At 41.1% G+C, this 25,738-nt stretch overlaps 1 protein-coding gene across 3 annotated transcripts; it reads right to left on the bottom strand.

Annotated features, from left to right (window-relative positions):
* Window positions 1–1,810: 1,810 nt before the first annotated feature.
* acsl6 (acyl-CoA synthetase long chain family member 6) lies at window positions 1,811–24,600 on the bottom strand (the record flags this gene model as incomplete). 3 transcript variants are annotated; one of them, XM_079234620.1, is made up of 20 exons in its annotated part: window positions 24,391–24,600; window positions 23,558–23,672; window positions 20,607–20,671; window positions 17,493–17,594; window positions 14,423–14,522; window positions 13,716–13,894; window positions 11,400–11,432; window positions 10,656–10,707; window positions 8,120–8,193; window positions 7,865–7,942; window positions 6,530–6,664; window positions 5,570–5,704; window positions 5,227–5,322; window positions 4,764–4,836; window positions 3,593–3,681; window positions 3,240–3,356; window positions 3,007–3,150; window positions 2,371–2,472; window positions 2,224–2,295; window positions 1,811–1,951 (listed from the first exon to the last, which is right to left on the bottom strand). In XM_079234620.1, exons 1-20 carry the CDS (start codon window positions 24,592–24,594, stop codon window positions 1,811–1,813), a joined length of 2,106 nt encoding a protein of 701 aa, XP_079090746.1. In that variant the 5' UTR covers window positions 24,595–24,600. The 3 variants fall into 3 exon arrangements, with proteins under 3 accessions (XP_079090746.1, XP_079090747.1, XP_079090748.1); XM_079234621.1 differs by having other exon boundaries at window positions 24,394–24,600; XM_079234622.1 differs by having other exon boundaries at window positions 24,397–24,600.
* Window positions 24,601–25,738: the final 1,138 nt, after the last annotated feature.

The raw sequence follows: 25,738 nt of genomic DNA, 5'->3' as shown, positions 1-25,738 counted from the left end.
ATCATCCGCTTTGCCTACATTGCAAAGCCTTGCACTAGCAGCGGTGGCTGTGGGCGGCTGCATACGACCGGCTATATTAACGGCCACAAAGAAACCTTTTTATTTCCCCCCAAAGTCAAACGCTAACGGTGCATCGCAGGGCAGACTGCATGCATTGCCCTGAGCCCTGGTTTTGGATTATCTCTTCTTTTTTTGTGTTTTTTCTTCTTCTTCTCTTCACCTGACGTACTATTTGTGCAAAGACGGATGAAAAGAAAGATGTGATTGAGCCGGACCGCAGAGCGTGAAGTGAACCTCCATGATTGTTACAGCCAGTCACGTAAAAAAAAAAGAGGAGCATGCGTGCTAAAAAACTGCCAGTGTACGGGTGATGAACGGGTTGAACACGTGGCGTGAACTCGTGGCGTGAACTCGTGTGGCGGTTCGTAAGGCGTGGAGCTGCTGCTCTCTCGGCCTTTGTTCTCTCGGTTCTGACCTCAGAATGCGACGGTGTGGCTTTGGGGTCAAATTGCACGATGTCTGGATTGAAGGTTTCATCTTTGTTGTGATCGCAGCATCGGGCTCTGATGCTCGGTCGATGGAAAAGGATAATCTAGGTTTTTTCCACTGAGGATGAAGTCCATTATTTCCCGCAAAGGTATCAGCGAGACGCCTCCTCGAGCTATACGCTGGACATGAAGACATCACGCTTGCTGTCGTACAACTGTGGATTAAGGTTTCGTTTGGCTGGTGGGTTTTAAAACCGACGGAGGAGATGCAGATGGACGTATACGAGTGGATGGTTCAACATAAGAGTGCTGATGGATTACTGCTGCTGGGGACGGAGCGCTTGATGGTTCGTTTGGGTGGATAGCAGGTAGCAAGATTTGAAACGCTTAAAGCTACTCCGAGGAACTTTTATTCTGAGCACCAGGGTCCCTTCAGAAAACCTCTAATTTTAATGCAGTAGGGTCTGACAGTCTGATCCTCTCAGTTCTGGTTCTGGTTCTCCCGTTGCCCCCCTTCCCTCCAGCGGGTCCAGCAATGCGTCCTGGGTCTCTGAGGAGGAGGAGGAGGGGGAGGAGACAAAGCTGCTGCTGCTAAGCTCTCCTCCTCCCTCCGGAGCTTCCGCATGCAGTTCGAAGGAAGCAGCAAAGTTGGATCTGGGTCTGTCCACGGTGGACTGGTGTCGCCTGGAGTCTGAAGGAGGTTCCGGTGAACCTGCATGATGTCATCTGGTTTCACCAGAATCCGACACGATGGCTCCGATTAAAGAATAACTGGTGGTCTTGATAATTTATGAAGGTCGTATAGAGGATCAGGATTAAACAGAGACTGTTTCAAAACCAGTTAAAAGTTCCTCACGGTAGCTTTAAATTGAGCAAATCATAGAGATAAAGTGAAATACGCCACCTAGTTACAACTAATAGCTGTGCTTTGTTTTTGGTGTTGGCAGCTCGACACCACCCTCTGCTGGACAACACTGGAAACGCACCACGTCTGTTTATTGATTTGTTCTTTCTGCAGCATGGAAAATTCATGTCCCAATGAAAAACAGTCCAGCTCACAGGCTAAATTATGTTATTTTTAAACATATGCTTTCTCACAGTGAACGCATACATAAACATAAGAATGTGTACCGTATTCCACTTTATTTCTTTGATTTGTTTTGATGTGGGCATTTTAAATCTTCCAAAGCAGGGCAGGGTTTGGCTTTGCCTTTCCAGAAGCACGTTAAGCCTAAGGTGTCACATCTTTGTCCCCCTACGGGTAAGGGGGTCAAAAGCAGACCTTAGCGTTAAGATGCTCGAAAATGAGGTTGGGCCGGCCTTCACATGGAGATGCTGTCGTAGAGCCGGTCGATCTTCTCCTTGAAGAACTCCTTCAGCTCAGGCCTCTTGGCCTTTAACGTCGGAGTCAGGAGCCCGTTTACGATGGAGAACATGTCGCTGTGGATGTAGATGTTCTTCACCTTTAAACAGTGGAAATAAATAGAAAAAATATGTTGAATATTAAGACTTTTGGGTTAAAGAACTTTAAGAATAGTAATGTAAGGGTTAATACCCAGTATTTTGCTTATATATATATTTTTCTTCAGATTTGGCAAACAAAGATTTCAACAACGCCATCTTTCATATTCACAACAACGGATATTTACAATTTGCAGAAAAAAGCAGAATGCAGTATGAATATTTCACTGCTATTTTTTTTACTGTGTGTAAAATAATGGCATTACTCGTGTACCTGCTCAAACGAGTGGAGGCCGCTGGCCTTGCCCAGACGCACCAAATCTTCAAGGACGGCCTTCTTCAATTCCTGTTGACAAAAACAATGTTTTTTTTCCGGACACTTCTCCAGCAATCTGTCAATGACGGTGACGGAGCCACCTACCGTGTTTTTACAGAGGTCCTTGTAGGTGCCGATGATGCCTTTTTTCTTGGCCCACTCGGGCATGACTTCAGGGTCGGGAACCACAATGCCCACCAAACAGGACTGGAAGGAGCAAACGCAGGACACAAGGGGAGGAAATGAAAAAGATGCAAACTAATTCAGTTTAGAAAATGTTGGTCCTGGTGTTTTTTTTAAAGCTATAAACTACATAAAAACACACCGAAACACATCAACGCTTTCGTTATTATTGACATTTAAAATGTCGAAAGAACACCATCTACTGTTTTAAAATCAGGACCTGATAGTTTCAGATTTTTTTAGGCCTTCTAATGCCATGTTCACACCAAAAGAGTTGCGAATTTTCGCAACGCTTTTTCACCTGAGTTTACTCGCTTGACTTTATGTGGTTAATTTGCTATTTTTATTTTCTATTAAATAAAAATTTTGAAAGGATTTTTTAATGGATACTAAATTGTTTTAATATTGTTTAAATCTCACCTAAGGGCCTTCACGTAGCCCCATTTGAGAACCACTGCTCTAAATGATGTAGCGGGTGTACTAAGGCCCAGACCCGGGGGGTTACACTTTAATGTAAGATGTGTAGAGCATTGTGTGTGTTTTTGCCAGTATTCTTACCTGCAAGCTGTCTCCGTGGACGTAGAGCTGAGCCACGGGCTCGCTCCGGATGTAGATGTTCTCGATCTTCTCGGGGGAGATGTACTCGCCCTGCGCCAACTTGAAGATGTGCTTCTTCCTGTCGATGATCTTCAGCGTGCCGTTCTGTAACAGAGCAGGCGGTCGAGTGAACGACGAGAAAGAAGAAAACCAAACGCATTGCTCAGAGTCTAAGGCGAGCCGCAGGAACGTACGGGCAGCCATTTGCCGATGTCGCCGGTGTGGAGCCAGCCATCTGCGTCCAGCGTCTCTGCCGTCCTCTCCGGGTCCTTGAGGTAGCCCTTGAACACGTTCGTTCCCTTCACACAAACCTACACGGGAGATTAGGAAAGTGGATAATAATAATAATACATATATTTTATTCCTTTAAAGAAATGTATGTTCTTACTTTCTCTAGACTGCATAAAAAATACTTTTCTGCCTAGTAATATGTCTTAAATGCTGTTTTATATGCCTCACATCTGGGCCTTAATTGTTCCTCCGTTTTTAAGATATTTAAGCCATCGTACAATTCTTAATCTGTCGTTTAACGTTTCTCGTTACTCACCTCTCCTTCTTCCTTCGCGGCAAAGTAGTTCTTCTCAGGAACGTCCACAAGTTTGATGAGGTTACACGGCAGTGGGGCCCCGACGTGACCTGTTCACGAGGTCAGAACCAAACCATCAAAAAGTCAACCGAATTACCTGTTTTGTCCGAACTTGGATCTATATTATACTATATATTATACTACTATATTTTAGCCAACATGGTGAGTTATCTAACCATCAGTTTCATGAATGTTTCTATCCGCACAGTTTCTGAATGTCCAGTACATATATGCGTTTATTCTTGAACTGTCCCTTTAAATCTTTGTCCATAGAGAGTAGACACATTTTATTTTTTACCTCGAACATTTAATGAGGTGTAGATTTTATTTATGTACTTCTTTATGTGGCATAATGTGCCTATATTATTATTATTTTTATTATGAATAATAGTAATACTTTCACATTATGCCACATAAAGAAATACATAAATAAAACCTACACCTCATTAAATGTTCCAAGATAAAATAATATATTTTTAGCTCGAAATAAACGAGTGCCTTTAATCTGTCTTTTGAATGTATTATTTTTTTGATATTATTAATATTATTTATTATTATTATTCCTGTTATTTATTATACTACATAAATAACAGTTATGATAATTAATACAAATAATAACATAAAAAATATAATAACATTCAAAGGACAGACTAAACACACTGGCTTATTTTGACATAAAAATATATTATTTTTCTAAAATCTCTCTCTCTCTCGCTCTCTCTCTCTCTCTCTCTCTCTCTCTCTCTCTCTCTCTCTCTCTCTATATATATATATATATATATTAGACACATGGAAAAATGACCACAGATGCCAAGAAGTTAAACCAAACAACAGAGGGGAAATACAGTTGATGCTGGCGAGCAGGAATTATATAACGTGATAATAGCCCTTTCCTCTTGTGTGTGATGAAACATTCACAGCGGATTTAATAAGAGCTTAGTGGTTACGTCATTATCTGGTTCATATACAGGTTCACTCATCAAGTTTACAGACTCTTCTGACCTCCATTAAACATTATCACACGCAGCTCGTTCCTTTTAAGTCATAACTCTTCACTTTTAGACCTTTGAACAACTTCAGTGAGTCCGACAGAGGACGAGGATCCGGCTGTTACATCACTGCTGACACTCACCTGGGGTCCAGTCTCCAGGTGTGGTGAAGGTGCAGCCAGCTGTGCACTCCGTCTGGCCGTACGCCTCGTACACCTACACACACACACACACACACACACACACACACACACACACACACACACACACACACACACACACACACACACACACACACACACACAGGAGAGGTTGTATATGTGCACATAGCATGTAGCATGTAGGTATCTACGACCCGCCTCCCCTGCTGATACTCCATCAAGCTGACACAGATATCTTACTACGGAGACCACTTTTTGAAGAAATATCAGATGTATTTAAAATCTGCTTTAAACCTGTGACTTTTATGTAATCTCCTGTAATCTCCTCTGTAAGAATTCCGTATTTAAATGAGGCTCCTTCTGTGTGTGTGTGTGTGTGTGTGTGTGTGTGTGTGTGTGTGTGTGTGTGTGTGTGTGTGTGTGTGTGTGTGTGTGTGTGTCTGACCTGGCATCCCAGTGCTGCTCTGAGGAATCCTAGTACACTGGGCGAGGTAGGTGCCGCTCCTGTTATAATCATCCTCAATTGTCCTCCGAGGCTGGCCTGTACAGAGGAAATCGCAAAATCAATACAGAGGGGTCTTTATTTTAAATGTTTCCTATCATGATATTAATAACGAAAAAACAACAACAATCTCATAATTTATTGTTTGTATTGGATTCCAGGCAGCAACCTCTGGTTCTGACAAGGGAAACCAATGCTTAAGTGTCTTAAAGCTGCATTATCTTGTATAGAAGTCTAAGTATAGAAATGACTCTACCTCTCTCTTGATTTAGGAAACAGAGTTTACCTGAATCTTACTGAAGAAGATTTTGTCCCAGACGCTGTCGCTGCGGATGACCCCGCTGCTGACCTCAGCACCTTTTCTCTTGGCAGCGAAGTTGAGCAGCCAGCGCTTCACCGGAGTGTTGGCCTGGCTGAAGATCTGCAGAGGAGGCCGAGAATTATCATACCTTTTATTTTAAATGTATTATCTTTAGGTTGGAGACAATAAACATCCAGGTTTATTCATGTAAAATGCCCCGAAATGATTGACAGGCAGGTCACAAAGGTCACGGAGGGAATTAACCAAACTCACTCAGAATTCTCCCTAACAACTCTCTCTTACAACAAAGAGGGTTTTGTGACACAGCATGCATCTACGAGGAATCCAGACTTAATATGCATGAGTCATGGTTGAAAAATGACACCTCGTTTGAACCGTACCGCTGGATGGCAGATGGAAAAAGATCTTAAATGTGACTCAACTGGAACCAGTTTACTTCCACGCCTGTCCAAACTGTCATCACTTAATCACTTTATCATTTTAAACTGAAATATATGTTAATTAGCACATTAATTATCGAGTTATGACCAGAAAATGTGTTTGACCTCCAGTTTCTAATCAGTTCATCTCGTCACATTCTAATGAGTTCAGATTTGAGGACATTTTGCTCTGAGATATCAAGAGAACGGGACAGGCGTGAGGTCATGGTGACCTTGATCTTTGACCTTCCGACCTCCAAGACCAAGAAACAAAAAAAGAAAAATAGTTTAATCGCCATCAGATTAAATCTTTAATGCACAATATTACTTTTACTTGTACTCCTTTTACTCAATAATAATTACTCTATTGTTCATATCTGTTTATACCTTTATTCTATTGTTTTCTATGGTTCTTCTGTTGTCATCTTTAATTAAACTCTGGCACGATAATCTCCCTTTGGATATCTTATTTTATTATTTTTTATCTTATTTTAGAGCCTCTCACCTTGTCGTACATGCGGTTGAGCAGTCGCGGCACGACGGGGAAGATGGTCGGCCGCAGGGCCTTCATGTCGTCTGGGAGGAGGCGGATGTCGCCCTGATAGAAGCCGATCCGTCCACCGTGGCAGTACACCACCGACTGCGCACGCACGCACACACACACACACACACACACACACACACACACACACACACACACACACACACACACAGCTTGTCAGTTATCTTTTACAGACTAAATCACAAAGAAATTCATGGAATTATTTTTCTAAAATATAATCCAAAATTCATAAAGAGAAGAAAAATAACCCCACAAAATAATCTGAATTTGAAATTATAGCCTTTTCTTTTTTTAGGATAAATAGTGGCATAAAAAGTTAAAATGTAGCGTAAAGGGAAAATACTTGAGTTTGAGTATCTCAAAGCTGTACTGGAGTAAACATACTTCCCACCACTGGTTTCTGTGTTCGACATCATCAGCTCGTGTGAACTCACTGACGCTCTGCTGGACGTGTCGTGGCCCGACTACTGTGTTTTACACTCAGAACACCGGCGGCGCTCACGGAGAATTGACTTGAGTCATCGACGGCAGGAAGTGACTCGTGACTCAAAGTGAAACTACTGCTTTTTATTTTTATTATTTTTTATTTTTCAACCTCAGGATCCTGGACCCGGAGAGAGAGATCGTGTACCATGTGTGTGACCCCGTTCCTGTGGGGCCATCTGAGGTTGCAGGTCCTCTGATTGAGTATCAGAAATGGAGGTGTGTGTGTGTGTGTGTGTGTGTGTGTGTGCGCGTGTGTGTGTGTGTGTGTTTGTGTGTGAGAGTGTGTGAGAGAGAGAGAGAGAGAGAGAGAGAGTGAGACTCTTCTCTCTCTGGGGATATTTGGTGGTTTCCTGTGTGTGAGTCTCACCCTTCTGGCAACATGACACACACACACACACACACACACACACACACACACACACACACACACACAAATATGTATTTTGATTTAAGGGTGAACTGTTCCTTTAAGGTGGTTTCTGATCAGCAGGCCGTGTTTCAGACCAAAAGATCCTTTCTGCAGCGTCGCTGTGGGCATATAAGGGTGTGTGTGTGTGTGTGTGTGTGTGTGTGTGTTTGTGTTTGTATGGGTGTGTGCAACATGTGGCTGTAAAAGGCAGGTTTTCATTCATCATCAGAGTTGGAAAGCGAAACTTACGTGAAGAAGAGGGAAAGGGAAAACAGAGCCTGTCCCTCCCTTATTTTCTCCCTCCCACACACTAAACAATCTCTCAGATCGACGCCCACCTTCACAGACACACAACCAACTCATTCCTGTGGGAGATTATTTACCTCGATGAGCCTCTCGAACATGTGAGCCAGCGGCAGGAAGGAAATGAGGCAATCGTCCTTGTTGGGAAAAATGACTTTCTGCAAAGGAAGGAAACAAGCTCAATTAAAAATACATATATATATATATATATATATATATATATATATATATATATATATATATATATATATATATGTATATATATATATATATATATATTCATCTGGCAACACAACGACTTTAAAGTGATATTCGGGTGGGAAACGAAGACTCACGTCTGTTACTTTGAGGAAGCCTGAGAAATCTGCCACCACGTTCCCATGGCTCAGCATGACTCCCTTTGGGTTCCCTGTGGAAGTAGAAACACACACACACACACACACACACACACACACACACACACAGGAGAGGTTGTATATGTGCACGTATGCATGCCGGTTGCACATAGCATGCAGGTATTTACGACCCGCCCCCCCCTGCTGATACTCCATCAAGCTGACACAGATACCTTACTATGGATTATGTCTTTGAAAACAAGGTGTGATACGTAAAGCACAGACACACTGTGGGCGGATGACTGGGAGAGCACGAGTTAGTGGGAACTTGTTTGCACACTTTATTTGCACACTTTAAACTAATGGATAACCTTATTATATTCACACACACATAATGTATCTGTTGAACATAATACAGTCTTATATGATGAATTATTAATTCAACTGTATTGTCTCTCTTTTTATTCACGTGCCTTTTTTTAAATCTATAAATACTCGTTCAAGTTGATGTTTTACTTAAATCAGCCGACTGTGTTGGGAAACTAGAAATCTGTTGTGTCACATAAAACAGCTCTTCCCCATGAAAAAAAGGAAATCCCTGAATCATGTGTCTCTCCTATGTGTTTGGTTATTCCTACCGCAGACTAAAATTAACTTTTTTACTGCAATGTCATTTCTAAACACGCACGCACGCACGCACGCACGCGCACACACACACACACACACACACACACACACACACACACACACACACACACACACACACACGGCCGGTGGTGCAGTTGGAGCAATGACTCTTAAATAAAGCGTTCCTCTTTCCAGACGTAACATGTGACTCTGACCAATGAGGATGTTGCAACAACAACCGCAGAGGGAATTCTCGAGAAACAAGGAGCTTGTGTAGAAACGTAAACTCGTGGTGGAGCGGCTGCAGTTCCCTCTGCCAGCAAGCAGGTGGCAGCGTGCTCAGTGGAGCTGCAGCTGGTTTCTCCTGTAAACTGACACCAGAGTGTGTCCTCACACGACCTGCTTTTTGTCTGTTTCCTGTGTGACAAGACCTCCCAAAAAAATGCAACAAAAAACAGTGAGGCCTTCTCGCTCACATGAATTCGCCCCCCCCTCTCGCTTTTTCATGACATGCGCTGTTGGCAACGTTTATGTAACGCCAAGAGGGCAATAAGTCACTCTGCTGCTGTGAAGAAACTGCATTCATTTACAGTAAACGCTCGTCCTCCATTCTCTCCTTCAAGTGCAAAGTATTTATTCCACTTCCAGGTCCGAAAACCATCAGAATCACAGCAATAAAAGAGCCTCATTATTAATGGGATTTCTAATGCTAGATACGACATTTTCTGCAAAACTCTTCTGTTTTAACCTTAAGAAAACGTTGATGCATAAAAGTATTTACAAATGTATTGCTGTGTGGTCATAGTATTCAGTTACTGAGTGATAATCATGTAAAAAAGTAATTTGTCATTTGACTGGTGCAGTTGTTAGATGGGATTATCCGACCCAGCACTGCTTCTGCAATTCAGCTACCTCGCTAATTCCACCATGCTTTCATGTTTACCAAAACATTTGCCAAACAAAGTTGTCACTCGATAGCAATGTGCTTTCCTACGCTGTGACAGGAGTGTGTGGCTGCAGCACTAAATCGTTAATGCAGAATCTAAACCTTAGTGAACCGGTTTAGTTTATACAGAGGTTATCTCGCTATAATTTACTAAATGAACATCATGCTGTATTGAAGAAGACTTGAAACTAGAGATTGAGACTCTAATAAACTCATGTTTACAATGTTTACTGAGGGAATAAATAAGAGAGAAGTAGAGTCATTTTCTATAGACTTCTATACAACCAGAGGAGTCACCCCCTGGTGGTCAGGAGAGAGGATGCATGTTTATGACACTACCTCATTGGCTAATAAGAGGTAGCAAACTAAATAGCATTGTAGTATGCAAACCAAGCCACTGTACATTTAAAATGTACAATTCTGATGCTGCATTCACAGTCATCCGTAAATTACCCAACTCCCCATGTAAATAGATACAGACATTGACGTACGATTTGACTATACACGTATAGAAACACACAAGAACTCAGGGAGTTACACGAATACTGTCTGACCTCTGCAGTTGTATATGTCTTCAAATAGGCTCTTCAAACTTATAAATACATAGCCAACAGGGAGATCAAAGAGAATATTATCTCACAAGCACTACTGTTTGACTAGAACTCAAGGGAGCAGCATCGGGTCAGTGAACTCGGCCCTTTGTATACCCTGAAGGTGCAGCAAGTAATGAACTTGGGCTGACGTAAGCGAGGGAAACCTGGTGAAAGGTGTGGTATTTGCCTCATTACATGGGGACATGCTGTGCTCTTTGAATAAATACTTTGCAGTTTGTCAAGTGTTTTGCACTTTCTGTGTATTTTCTGATACTTGATGATACGGGACTAAAGAGATACTGATTGGTTGTTTTGTGTTCGAGCGACACAGAGAATGCACATTATTCACACGATTTTAGACGATTATTACCTGTGGTTCCACTGGTGAAACACACGATGGAGAGGTCGTCTGGTGCTGGTGGCTGTGGAGACAAAAGAGCATCGGTCAGAGCATGAGATTTCCACGTGACTCGACAGTTGAGGACAGCGGCCTGTATTTACATTAAATGGCTCAATTCCCTTTTCTCTGTCATCGTACAGACAATAGGACGTGCAGGATCCTTGTGCAAGTTGCCAAAAAGCTTCTCCAGAGTGATTCTCTCTCTGCAGTTTCAACAGAGAGTAAAATCCTCGCTTAGCTGGCTCATGACCCAGTAGCCCGAGGCTCAGAGATGAACTCACATTGTTCATTTTTTTATCTTTAATCACCAGCGAAGTGTGGAGTGAGTTGTGGTGAAACATTAGCAGAGTTCGTTAGCACAGCGGGCTAACATCATCCTGCAGTTAGTGACAGTATGGGCTCCATGGTAGCTCTGACAGCTTGAGGGAGTAGCAGTGAGGCGAAGCGAAGGTGTCAGTTACTATACACATCAAGTTTAGTCAAAACAAGGGTCTACTACAAATGCTAACATGCTGATGAGTGTTAAACAAGGTCAACGTCTTAGTTTAGTGCGTGTGCATGCTAACATTTCCTAAATAGTAGCAGACACAGAGTAGAGGAACATGATTGCCCATGAATCCATCTCATAGTTGTTGAGATATTCCAGTCTGCACCAGAACCTTGTGGCATTCATACATCTCTCCCATTAGAGTGGGATCCTGAATCTGTACTTACGACAGGTTTTCTGTAGTGCTCCCTGCCCAGAGCCTGTAGGAACAAAACAACATGAAAACAACTATTACTAGTGGACTTTTATGCATGAGTGACATTAATATGACTTCGTCAGACGTTTTTTCTTCAGGCTATTTTCCAAGACTCCTTTAACAATGAGTGTCTTCTGAGCTTTGACTTTGTGATGGTGAGTCAGTGTTCGGGAGCATTTATAATAAATCCTCTCACTTCTTTTTAAGCCACATGGTAAACCAGACGAGCTGGGTGTCACACTGGAACCGTTCAGGCTCTTGAAATATGACTTGAGTTATGCACTGAGTGGCTGCCAGCGACTTTCATGTGAATCAACCCGGTGGAATGTCCTCATCGAGTTATAAAACCCTTGTTTATTTTAAGAATTCTCAAATGTGTTCCTCCTTTGGTCTCTCTTTGTCTGAAAGGACAACAGAAAACTAAATCTGCATCTGTCTTAAAGGGACAGTTCGCCCCACCCGTAGTGCTATCTATCGATCTAGTGTGTGTGTGTGTGTGTGTGTGTGTGTGTGTGTGTGTGTGTGTGTGTGTGTGTGTGTATAGAGCTGCAGAGGATTGGATTAAGATCTCACCGAACATGCTAGACAAACAACAAACGTTTTTAAAGTCTAAACATCTCTTTGTTTTGGCTTGTGCACAGCTGAGACAACTTTCAATCCATGATTTACAAAGTACACACGAGGCGATGTCCTCCATATTTTTCTTGTTGTCGACAAACAAAATTAGATTTAATAGAGAGCTGCAGGAATGAGTACTAAAACCAGGAAATTAGTCAATGTCTTTTTGGTTAGACGTCTGAAATAAAGACTGTTTTCAATACAAGATAAGGAGATTTAAATGTTTTGTTCTACGATATAAAATCCATCACTTAGAAGTTTTGAGTAGAAGTGATGGAGTGGTGGAGAAGTCATGTGACCGCGGTGTTGTTCCTTCATAGCCCAACGTTTAGCTTTTCACTTCTGTTGATCGTATTCAGGCTTTAAAAATCATAATGGGTTCTTCCTTTGTGAAGATTGTCTTCCTGGGCCCCATTCCTCGTACCTGGTTCAACAAAGTCGATCAAATGTCATATTATCCACCTTAAATTACCGAGATGGTTGACATCAGGCTATGTCGGTTCCTCAAATGCTGATCCGCCCTCAAACAGTCTCGTTAATTCGAACAAGACCTCAGTCATCTGGATAATTCCGCATGCACGCTCCTCTTCAAATGGGAGCATAGTTGAGCACAGATTCCATGATCTTCAAACGCTACAATGGCAAATAAACTCAGAGAAAGAGCCTCTTATTTCTCCGTTGAGGAGCAGCAGATGATCATGAACATACATGAGGAAGTCAAGACCATATAATCATGGCAAAGTCTAATGCTGCATTCACAGCAAATGGGTTGCGAATATTCACAACACGTTTGCTGTGAATGCAGCATAACACCGCCCCCGCTGCGAGATATGAGCATAGCAAAATATCAGTTAAATGCGTTGGGAAAATGTGTCGGCTAATTTAAAGTGCCTCATCACCCAAATCACACAGATTATATCTATTTAAAAGTGCCTGCTGGCAGTAGTATACAAATTAATATATACTTATGAGGTGCATATGTATCATGTGTATATACATGTATGTGTAGATTACCATATAACTAGGTTTGAATATGTGTATGGGCGGATCAGTATGTATGCATTATTCATAATCAGAAATTCAATCAATTGAAGCAGTGAAAAGAAATTGTGGAAGGGAAGGGAGCTGCCTTTTTTGTCCGGTGGGAGTGGTCAGCTTATCCAGTGAATTTCAGTTAGCCTGCCCTGGAGCAGGTTAAGGGATTTGGATGTGTTGCTATGGTGATTTTTCCAAACTTGCTTCGTGGAACCGAAAAGCCTGACCTGCGTCATCTTATCCTGAAAATTATCCAGCTAACTTAGTAAACCAGGTGTGAGGAATGGGGCCCTGTTTGGCCAACAATTACACATCATCCCTGAAGCTCTCAATTCCACAATCACTGCCCAAGGCCGGCCTTATCCTTTAACCTTTTGTGATTTTATATAATTGTGCACAATGTCATTTTGATGGCTGTATCTCACCAAGTTGCTATTGACCTCCTGCTGTAGAAAAGCAATTAAAAACTAGTTAACAGTGTTATTGTGCAGATTTACATGTTCAGGTGTCACACAGCGTCCTCTAGCAGCCTCAACTCTTGGACAACAGTAAAAGTAAAAATGAACTGCATTTATCGACACTTTTGAGGATAAAAATAATTCTAGGTATGACGCGCGGTCCCGACATGCCGTACCTCAACTTCCTGTATGGCCTGCACGTGCACGCCGCAGCTCTGGCCGCGCTCGACGAGGTCAGAGTCGAAGTCGTCCATCAGGATGATTCTTCGCAGGCCGGACGTCTCCTTCCGCTCCACGTTGTCCAGAAGCACCTGAGCTTTGTCCAGTTTGTCACAGATGACCGTGGAGATGTCGGCTGAAACGACACACAAGCACACAAGAGCACATGCACCCTTGTGTCAATGTCAGCAGGATGAAGAAGATGAAAAGGAACGAGGAGAAAACACAAAAAGACTTGGAGCTGAACATTTTGCGGTCAGTTTAAGGAGAATACTATCCCTGTATAAGTCATCACATCAGAGTTATCGCACCATAATGTTTTGTCAGTCTTTGTCAAACTCTGTACTGGGTTTTGCAGGATTTGGATCAAATACAAACAAAACTATCTGTGTTTAAATTAGTTTTTTTTCCAGTGTGTATCAGTCTCATCGATACGAGGTGCCGCTATTGACTCAAAACGTATCTGCAGTCAAAACTGTTTAATAAAGGTAATCAGCGGCCGGCGTCACGCTTTATCCCTTCAGACAAGAGAGGATTGTTGTATTTACATTTTAAACAAACGCTTAGCCCGACTAGAGGACGCTGGCACGAATTATTAGTGGTGTGTGTGTGTGTGTGTGTGTGTGTGTTAGCATTAATCATTTGTGTCTGTGTGTGTTCTTACCAGTGTTTATGATGAACCGTATGGCGTCCGGGCCCAGTGTGTCATAAAGCGGAACCACCACCATGGAGTAGGTGTAGCAAGCTAGCTCTGAGATGATCCACTAGAATCACACACAAGTCAGGGGGGGGTCAAAGGTAAGGGTTTAGCGGTCGTTCATGTGAGAAACATCATGCTAGATCAACACAGATACTCTTCTAAAATAGTTTAAACTTTAAACGTTACATTTTTGAAGACAAAAAAGTTAAAACTGTAGAAAAAGAGAGAGGATCTCCATGTGAAGATACTAAGTACAGTTTTGTTTGTTTTAGTGGCTTGTTATTGAAGTAGATATAGTCATAGTGACGTCAATGAGGCCTTGAGTTTGCCATCTTGTTTTTTTACAACCAGAAGTGACACGAGAGGGTGACGATAAGTAGAAAAGACGCAGAATAAAAAACCTTCAAAGCCCAAAAAAAGTTACAATGAACTTTTATGAATTGAAAACACACTGTAGCCATCTAAACAATCAGACTTCTTTTTGTAGTGTTGAAGTGTCTTAAAACCTGCATTATCTCTACTGACCACAATGGGGCGACTCCTCTGGTTGTATAGAAGTCTATGCTTCATGTGGTAAAGCTGCATTCTCTCTACTGACCACCAGGGGGCAACTCCTCTGGTTGTTTAGAAGTCTTTGCTTCATGTGTTAAAGCTGCATTCTCTCTACTGACCACGAGGGGGCGACTCCTCTGGTTGTATAGAAGTTTATAGAAAACGAGAAAATTTCACAAGAAATTTTGAAAGTGTGGCTACTACTGCCGTAAGACGTCGCAATATATATACATTACCGGTAGTGAGATGTGTTATTGAGGTACATTATATATATATATATATATATATATATATATATATATATATATATATATATATAGATGCCAACATTAGCTATGAGGGCTTGATGGTGTAAATATGAACAGGACAGCACTTTGCTGCAACATATCACGTGATTACATATGAATACCAGCCCCTATTGTCCTTGATCTCTAAAGAATCAATAACTCCTTGACTTAAAAAAAAAATATATATATATTATTTATTTTTTGCATAAATATGATCAAAAGTCAAGAGTCTGAGTGCACGCGACCGTATGACCACGTGCACGCGCACGGCCGTTCGTGCGTGCACGTATGTGTGGATTGTATTTATATATATATATATATATATATATATATATGTATGCCAACATTAGCTGTGAGGGCTTGATGGTGTAGTAAATATGAATGGGACAGCCCTTTGCTGCAACATATCACGTGATTACATAAAAAAATATTGTGTACAATTGTGTATTTATTTTCTATTTAATACAATAATAACATTTGAGCTTTATGTTAAGATACAGTTAAATCATGGGGCTTTTATGTCGAAAGGGAAGACAGAAAGACAGACAGGTAGACAGACAGATCCTCCTGCATGTGTGTGCCCGTGTCACTGGTTGCCATGGTAGCAGTCCTGATTGGCTAACTTAAAACAGGTGTGTCACTGTCACAGAGCGGGAGACTGGACTGTGGATTTAATGAGAAAACAACCTTTCAAACTATTGTATTTGACAGACAACCGTGAATCCCATCACGAAAATAACGAAATCGTGAGAAGCACAAGACTTCTGAGAACGTTTCCGTCTACTTAAATATTTGTAAGGATTTATAAATGAGAGTGTAAATTCAGTTTGTAAAGTGCTCACGTTTCATGAGAGAAAATTGTGGTCCGATTTAACATGGTGGTTGATGGAGCAGTTGTCGCTTTCAGGCTTGCTGACAAAACAGTATTCGTTTGTTGGATTCCACGACGCATGTGTACCACAAGCACAATATTTCCAACGTTTTCATATATAAATTATGCCTCAAAAGTCAATATTGTGGAGTGAATGGCAAAATACAAATACAAAAAGGGTGGTTAGGACACAGCTCCTCCTGCTCTAGCGATGACATCACACCTCTAACCTGCCCCATACATTGTAAACTCTGAAATGGTGCCCACATTTTCCTAAACTTGAACAATAATTACATGAAAACTGTGTTAGCTATCAAAAAATGCCCAATTGGGCAAATAAACTCCAGACTTTTGTCAACGTTTTAAACTTCAAATCATTTCTCTACTATAAATTATGGCGAGTCACTGTGGGCACAAAGATGAATGTTTTTTTGCTCTCTTCAGTCCGAAACCCCAGTCAAGTGAATGGGACAATTTCTCGCTGTTTTTCGCACTTTTCGGGAAAATCTCTTCAGTCATAGCACACGATTCCCGATCAGGCCGCACGTTTTGATGTATTTTTTACGCATGTGCTGGCAACGCTGTGGGAGGAGATACGCGCAAAAGTTTTTGTGGGACTATGATTATTATTAAGCCCGCAGGAGAACATGAAGTGCGCTTGCTGCAGGGGTCTATGACTCCTTGCAGCTGAAGCCACACTTAATGACTCTACTTCTCTCTTGATTTGTTCCCTCAGTAAACATTGTAAACATGAGTTTATGGCTCAATCTCTAGTTTAAAGTCTTTTTCAGTACAGCATGATGTTCATTTAGTAAATTATGGTAATTTAGAGTCAAACAGACCATAAAGCAGGGGATGCTTTAGGGGCGGGGCTACAAGGTGATTGACAGGTAGCTACCACGGCATTGTCCGGTCTTGGAGTCTTACAACTTTAACCCTTTTACAGTTTGTTTTCACTTCATGAAAGTTAATTGTAACATTTTGTTCGCCTAAAAATGTCTTGTTGTTGTACATAGCTCCGCCCTCTCGTGTTATGCCGGTTGCAAAAAAAACAAGACGGAGATGGAAAAAAACGCAAAACTCAAGGCTTCAAACCAACGGGTGACGTCCTGGTGGTTACATCCACTTCTTCTGATCACAACCTGAGGAGTCGCCGTTAAAAATAATACAGGTTTAAGGCACTTGAACATTGGCTTCACTTTTTAGACTTCATCTGTGAGCCGGTTTACAGGAACCCTCTCTGAGGCAACAGGTGACGCAGTGAAGCAGTGAAGCAGTGAAGACCGTGAGAAAGAGACAGTATGAAAAGAAAAGAAAGACTCACCTCTGGCCGGTTCTGGGCAAACACTCCTATGAACTGGTTAGGGTTCGGCTGGCAGCCCTGGTGCAGAAGGCCAGAGCCCAGGTACTCGGCCCGGGCCGTCACCTGCGGAGCGGGAGAGACGGGACAGCAACTGATTGGACCAGGTGAAACAAAACAAACGCTGAGCCGATCCTCTAGTCTTCTTGGGTCAACAAACATTTACAGCTTCTTCACGCGGGGAAACAGTTGTAACAACAAACCGAATATTTAGCTAAATAAGGGGACTCTTGGAAGAAAAGGAAAATCCATGATTCTGCAAAACATAAAGACAAAAACAAACATAAATCATCCACTCATTTCTAGTTTAAATTTCTGGCCTTCTGTTATGCTAACGGTGGAATTGAGTGATTGTGAAACAGGACGTAGCCTCTGAAAACCATCGCGCAGAAACAAAGAAAGCAATATGTTTCCGCGGAACATCATTTTTTAACCTGGACTTGTCTTCTCTGGGAATTACAGCTTCATGACTGAACAGCAAAACTTCCCCCCGCCATCCTCTTGTGAAATAACATGAGGTCATTGCAAAATGTTGAAGGTTGTGTAATTCTCCTGTGGCTTTTCTTTGCTGTGATCACTTGTCTCAATATAGTTTCCCTCCAAACATTTCCCAAAAAAACCTGATTGCTCATTTAGAATCAGAAGTGGAATCAGCTTTATTGGCCATGTGTGTTTACACATTCATGGAATTTGACTCCGGTTTCACGTAGCTCTTCGTACTTATATACATACACAATATACAATAAACAAGATAAATATAAAAAAGACAATTAAAGAGCCGAAATTATCTTTTGAATCAATATTCCCCCAGTTCCAGTCTCTCACTTGTGTTCATTACTATTATTATTATTATTATTATTATTATTATTATTATTAGTCTTATTTGACAGTAAACTGAATATTTTTTTATTTTGTTTCTTTTGATGTGGACAACAAACAATCTAATGACATCGTTTTGATCTTGGGGAAGCTGTGACGGACATATTTCACTATTTTCTGGCACCTTTCTTTTATTTCTTTTTGTTGTTGTTGAAGATTATGGAACACCACTATGAGGTGTAGTGGTAGAAAATCATCAAAATCCGAGAAGAGATGAGGAGTTTTGTTTTGAAACAGAAATTTTAACTGAGCCATGTTGGTCTTTAAAAAGCAGATTTTTCTGAATCAGAAGAAAATACCCGGCAAACTAATCGATAATCACAAAAAGCGTTAGTTGTGGCTCTTCTTGCGTTTAACATCAAATTGTTATTGAGCAACACTATCAAACACCATCAAACAACACGATTATGCTGCTGCAGCACAGAAGGTCTGTAAATCCAATGGACAGGACTAATAACTGCACCTGCCTCCAGTACACCCAGTACACCCACTCTACCACATGTGCTCAGGCTGGTCGCTACCTAAATATAGCAACGTTTGCAGACTGCAGTTCCTCAGTGGACCGGCATGACGAGGCCTGGCTTGGTTGCTGGGCAGATTTTGATGCTACAAAAGCCTCTGTGGTACACCGGTTGCCAACTACACCTGAGTTTCCCATCACACAGTAAATTATAGCTCATCAAATGTCATTACAGAGCTGATGATGAGTGAAAAGCTTCTAGAAAGTGTGTCTTAAAAAAAAGAATATCTGAAATGTTTTAAAACAGCAAAACATTTGACAATGTCTGCTAAAATAAGAAAGACCTTTTTGAGATTTGCAACTGTTATAATAATAATAATAATAATAATAATAATAATAGCTAGGATTTATATAGCGCCTTTCATGAAACCCAAGGACGCTTAACAAAGACATAAATAAACATAACAAATGCAACAGTAGCTAGAGGACATAGGCTTTGGTGAAGAGGTGTTTTTTGAAGGTGTCCAGAGATGGTGTGTTGCGGAGCTCTATGGGGAGAGAGTTCCAAAGTGTGGGGGCTGTCACACTGAAGGCTCTGTCCCCAAAAGTTCGCATTTTTGTGTGAGGGATGGAGAGCTGACCCGTGCCTGAGGATCGAAGGTTCCGGGACTGTGTGTAAGGATGGAGGAGGTTAGATAGATACTGAGGAGCCAGGGCATTGAGGGATTTGTAGGTGAGGAGGAGGATCTTGTAGGTGATGCGGGACTTGACCGGAAGCCAGTGGAGGTGGATGAGGGTGGGGGTGATGTGCTGCCAGGGCTTGGTGCGGGTGAGAACCCTGGCAGCCGAGTTTTGCACATACTGGAGCCTGTCCAGGGCTTTGCTGGGAACCCCGGACAGAACTCCATTGCAGTAGTCCAAACGGGAGGTGACGAAAGCGTGGATAAGGGTTTCTGCCACAGAGTCAGAGAGTGATTGCCGGAGACGTGAGATGTTTTTGAGGTGGAAGAAGGCGGATTTGGTAATGGACCTGATATGAGATTGGAATGATAGTGTTGGGTCCAGGATGACACCCAGGTTGCGGACTTCCAAGGATGGGGAGAAGGAACAGCCGTCAACTTCCAGTGGAGATCTCCAACCTTCTGGAGCAGGGCCTTGGGAGCCACAACCATGAGCTCAGTTTTGTTGCTGTTGAGTTTTAGGAAGTTTGATGACATCCAGATTTTTATTGCATGTAGGCAGTTTACAAGTGACTGTGGGGGTAGCTGGGTGGATGGTTTGGTGCTGAGATATAGTTGTGTATCATCAGCATAAGAATGAAAGCTGAGACCATGGTGGCGGATGATCTGACCAAGGGGAAGCATGTAGATGGTGAAGAGGAGGGGTCCCAGCAAACACAAAACAAAAAAACAAACTAAATGCTGCTTTATTATCACTATAGTTAACATTTTTAAGCGTTGATCTATAGTAGTTTTCACATGCTGGACGTCTCTTTTTTAACGGGACAGTTCAGCCCCAAATCTAAAACACATATTCTTCCTCTCACCTGTCATGCTATTTATTAATCGAGATTGATTTTCGTAAGTTTCCTGGTGTTGAAGATATCAGACGTGGAGAAGCCAACCGTGAAGAAGGACGCTTCCTTTTAGACTCTAGATGGATGAGCGGCACTAATATGCATTTATTTTTTATTTTTGGGGTGAGCTGTCCCTTTAAGACCTCCCCTGAAGGTCACTCACGTCTTTGTAGGAGATCCATTTGTAAGGCTGGTTGGGGAGCCGCGAGCCCAAGCACGGCCCGTCACCTGTTGGACACACAGAGACGTCAGAGTTATAATATCGTCTATAATATGGATATGGTTGGTAGACCATGAAGAGCGAAAGGAGAGGGAATACTAGACGTGGACACAAACGCCTCCACGGGATCTGGATTTTTTTAGATATGTAGCTGTTTGCCATACAAATCATTTTAAAGCTTTATTCCATTTGAATTAACTGTTTAAAAATCCATAAAACACTACAGCATTTATATTTACTTTGATTGGCCATCTTATTTCACACTCAAGTTCTGATATATAATATTTATATTACTTGTGTAATTCTTCAAGAAATAGTAAAAAATAAATAGTTATAAAGGATAATATGTGACTCTGAAGACGCAGCTCACTGGGGAACAGCTGGTGGTCTAAGAATATCTCTACATTGTGAGTGTGTGTGTGTGTGTGTGTGTGCGTTTATTGTGAGTCAGGATGTGAGGCCTGACGCTGTTACCGTTAGCAACGATGGCCATCACCCTGGCAACTATTTCTTTTTCATTCTACCATCAGCAGATATGAGAAATGAGATAAAACATTTTTTGTGTTATCCTGGCTCCAAGGAAGTGTGTGTGTGTTTGTCTGTATGTGTGTGTGTGTGTGTGAGTGTGTGTGTTGTGTGTGTGTATGTTTGTCTGTACGTGTGTGTGTGTGTGTGTGTGTGTGTGGGTGGCTGTATGTGTGGATGGGTGGGTGGTTGTATGTGTGTGTGTACTCTTTTACTACTTCTTAAGTGTGCGCTGTGTGTAAATCCTGTGTCAATCCAAGTTTTTTTTTGTTTTTTTATGAATGGATTACATATCTATTTTTCCCACAGAAGATCTCTTTCCTCTGCGGCTTGAACATGAACAGAAAATACATTTTGGAACATGAATGATTCTGAAAAAAGTTCCTTAGTTGTCACGTCGCCTCTGAGAGGATATTGACAGGTGATATCAAATGAATTATATATGATCCTTTTGATCACATCTGCTTTGTTGAGCCTCCTCTTAGTCTCATGTGTAATCCATTTTATTTTTATCTGTGTTGTATTTTTTTAACCCCTTTGTTCTACGTGTAAAAGACATTTATAATCTCAGATGCCGTCTTGTGGATAATAATGCGATGCATCATTTGGATACAATGTATAATATGATGTATCATGTGGAAACAATGTATAATATGATGTACCTTGTGGATACAATGTATAATATGATGTACCTTGTGGATACAATGTATAATATGATGTATCATGTGGAAACAATGTATAATTTGATGGATCATTTGGATACAATGTGTAATATGATGGATCCTGTAGATACAATGTATAATATGATGGATCATTTGGATACAATGTGTAATATGATGGATCCTGTAGATACAATGTATAATATGATGTATCATTTGGATACAATGTATAATATGATGGATCATTTGGATACAATGTAAAATATGATGTATTCTGTGGATACAATGTTAATATGATGTATCCTGTGGATGAAATGGATAATATGATGTATCATGTGGATACAATGTATAATATGATGCATAATTTGGATCCAATGTATAATGTGATGTATAATTTGGATACAATGTATAATATATTGTATCATGTGAATACAATGTATCATATGATGGATCATTTGGATACAATGTATAATATGATGGATCATTTGGAAACAATGTATAATATGATGTATTATTTGGATACAATGTATAATATGATGTATTCTTTGGATACAATGTATAATATGATGTATCCTGTGGATACAATGTATAATATGATGGATCCTTTGGAAACAATGTATAATATGATGTATTATTTGGATACAATGTATAATATGATGCATCCTGTGAATACAATGTATAATATGATGCGTCATGTGGATACAATGTATAATATGATGTATCATGTGGATACAATGTATAATATGATGTATCATGTGGATACAATGTTTATATGATGTATCCTGTAAATACAATGTATAATATGATGTACCCTGTGGATACAATGTATAATATGATGTATCATTTGGATACAATGTATAATACGATGTATCCTGTGGATTCAATGTATAATATGATGGATCATTTGGATACAATGTAAAATATGATGTATTCTGTGGATACAATGTTAATATGATGTATCCTGTGGATGAAATGGATAATATGATGTATCATGTGGATACAATGTATAATATGATGCATAATTTGGATCCAATGTATAATATGATGTATAATTTGGATACAATGTATAATATATTGTATCATGTGGATACAATGTATCATATGATGGATCATTTGGATACAATGTATAATATGATGGATCATTTGGAAACAATGTATAATATGATGTATTATTTGGATACAATGTATAATATGATGTATTCTTTGGATACAATGTATAATATGATGTATCCTGTGGATACAATGTATAATATGATGGATCCTTTGGAAACAATGTATAATATGATGTATTATTTGGATACAATGTATAATATGATGTATCCTGTGAATACAATGTATAATATGATGCGTCATGTGGATACAATGTATAATATGATGTATCATGTGGATACAATGTATAATATGATGTATCATGTGGATACAATGTTTATATGATGTATCCTGTAAATACAATGTATAATATGATGTACCCTGTGGATACAATGTATAATATGATGTATCATTTGGATACAATGTATAATACGATGTATCCTGTGGATTCAATGTATAATATGATGCATCATTTGGATACAATGTATAATATGATGGATCATTTGGGCAGAAAAGACAAACATCCTATTTTCTTGTGCAGTTTGAGTCTGTCTGTGTGTGTTTGTGTGTGAGAGTAAACTGTCATAATAGTGCTTGTGTTTCCCGCTCACACCGACCCACCAGATATGTGGAGGCCTCTCTGGAAGACCTCGTACATGGTCCTGGCGTCGTCGTGGTAGTGACTCAGCAGCTTGGAGCTGTCGCCCATCATGGACCTGCGACCGCCATCTTCATGCTGAGAGGGAAACAAAATGCCATGACTCATCTCCATAAGTATTTTTCTGAAGTTAACAATTGATCTGGGCCAAAAATAACAAACAAATAAACCCCAAACTGATGTAATTCTTCTGCATTATAAAAGAGTGAAAGTGTGAAAGTGTGAAAAGGCTTGAAGGATGGGAAAAAGAAAATAGTTTTCCTTGTTCTTTAAATGATAATTTGTCTGTATTGTCAACTCACAAACGGACATAAAAATAACTGTGTCTTTGCATGTGTGTGTGTGTGTGTGTGTGTGTGTGTGTGTGTGTGTGTGTGTGTGTGTGTGTGTGTGTGTGTGCGCTTGTTTTTAGCACTACTTCAGACACCTTCTCTGGTTAACAAGAAGGGGAAAAAGCATTTGAAAGGAGTTTCACATTGACGACAAATTGAAAGGCATGTGTGTGTGTGTGTGTGTGTGTGTGTGTGTGTGTGTGTGTGTGTGTGTTTGGTTGGGATGGTGGTTCCAGGGTGGAATGGACCACAGCTTTTAGTAAGTAGATGTAATGTGAAATGCACCAAACCCGACTTAAAAACATATTTAGTTTCACCAACAGAAGCCTATGGTACGGCGCACATGAAAGGCGCGCCGTACCATAGGAAAACAATGGTTTTGCTAGCGGCGCGTTTTTGAGAGTCGCGTCTGGTGTGACCTGCCCCTTAGTGATCGGCCCGTGCATCTGTGAGCTCCATCTTACCGGCACCTCCTCGGACTGGTGCAGCAGGCTGCAGGGGGGCTTGATGGGGCGGGGTCGGGTGGCCAACCAGTACGCCAGCACGGCAGTCAGAGCGCCGATGCCCACCAGCGTGGAGGTCGGCAAGGAGCGGAAGAACTGTCCCAGATCCTCCATCTCCGGTATCCTCAGGCCGCTCATCAACTCCTGGGCCTGCATCTTCTCCATCAGGGTGGAACTCAGCTCTGCAGGGGAGAGCACACGCTCTTACTTAAAAACATACAGTTTACATGTATGTGTGCATGAAATAGTAAAAGTAAAAATCAGGCGGCAACCTCCGGGTCTGAAAGGAGAAGCCAATGAGCCTTAAAGCTGCATTCTCTCTCCTGACCACCTCGGGCGACTCCTCTGGTTGTATAGAAGTCTATACTTCATGTGTTAAAGCTGCATTCGCTCTACTGTCCACCAGGTGTCGATTCCTCTGGTTGTATAGAAGTCTATATAAATGACTCTACTTCTCTCTTGATTTATTCATTCAACAGTCTAAACATGAGTTTATGTCTCAATCTCTAGTTTCAAGTCTTCTTCAATACAGCATGATGCTCATTTAGTCAATTATGGTAATTTAGAGTCAAACAGACCATAAAGCAGGGGACGCTCAGAAACTTTTTCCACATTTTATTTTAAATGGGTTTAAAATCTATATTTGGTGGAATAATTGTGATTTTCAATCATAGCTTTTTACGCATCTTGGCATGATCAGTCAAAACCTAATAAATACCTTATTAAGCTAAATGAGGTGTGCCAGAGTAAGTAATTAAAACCACTGCTGTTGCATAAATAATCAATATCTGACGATAGTTTCGACCAGTTTTTAAACTAAAGACCTCCGAGCTGTTGTTGATTAATAAAGCCTCATATGAGTCTGACCTGCACGTGTTTGTAGCACTGTAATCAGACGCAATCTCTCGTCTCAAGTGACATTTCGGTGGTCAAAAACAAGAGGAGAAACCGCACGTTAACCGCGCACGTGAAACTAGACCCTCCAGAGTTGAGATTTTCATCACTTTAATCAGTCTTGTTGTTTGATTCAAGTGTTTTATGAGTGTTTTATGACCTCACTGCTCCTCCTGTGTCCTCACATATGACTGGGGTTGAGGGGCTCTTTCCCCGCGTTCTTGCTTTTACTGTAAAAGCAGCTCAGAATAGATAATCTATGCCTAGTAGAAAGCAGATACCCCACCCACACACAGTGCTGCTCATCAAGGCTCAGCATCCCATGTCACACACTCTCACACACACGCGGCGTGCGATGCATCAGTTATCTGCGGGGGAGGCTGACTGGAGGGTTTCCTTCCCTCCCGCGGGAAAT

The sequence above is a fragment of the Taurulus bubalis genome, assembly GCF_910589615.1.
Source record: "Taurulus bubalis genome assembly, chromosome: 2".
NCBI classification, from domain to species: domain Eukaryota; kingdom Metazoa; phylum Chordata; class Actinopteri; order Perciformes; family Cottidae; genus Taurulus; species Taurulus bubalis.
This window is presented reverse-complemented; position numbering and strand designations above follow the sequence as displayed.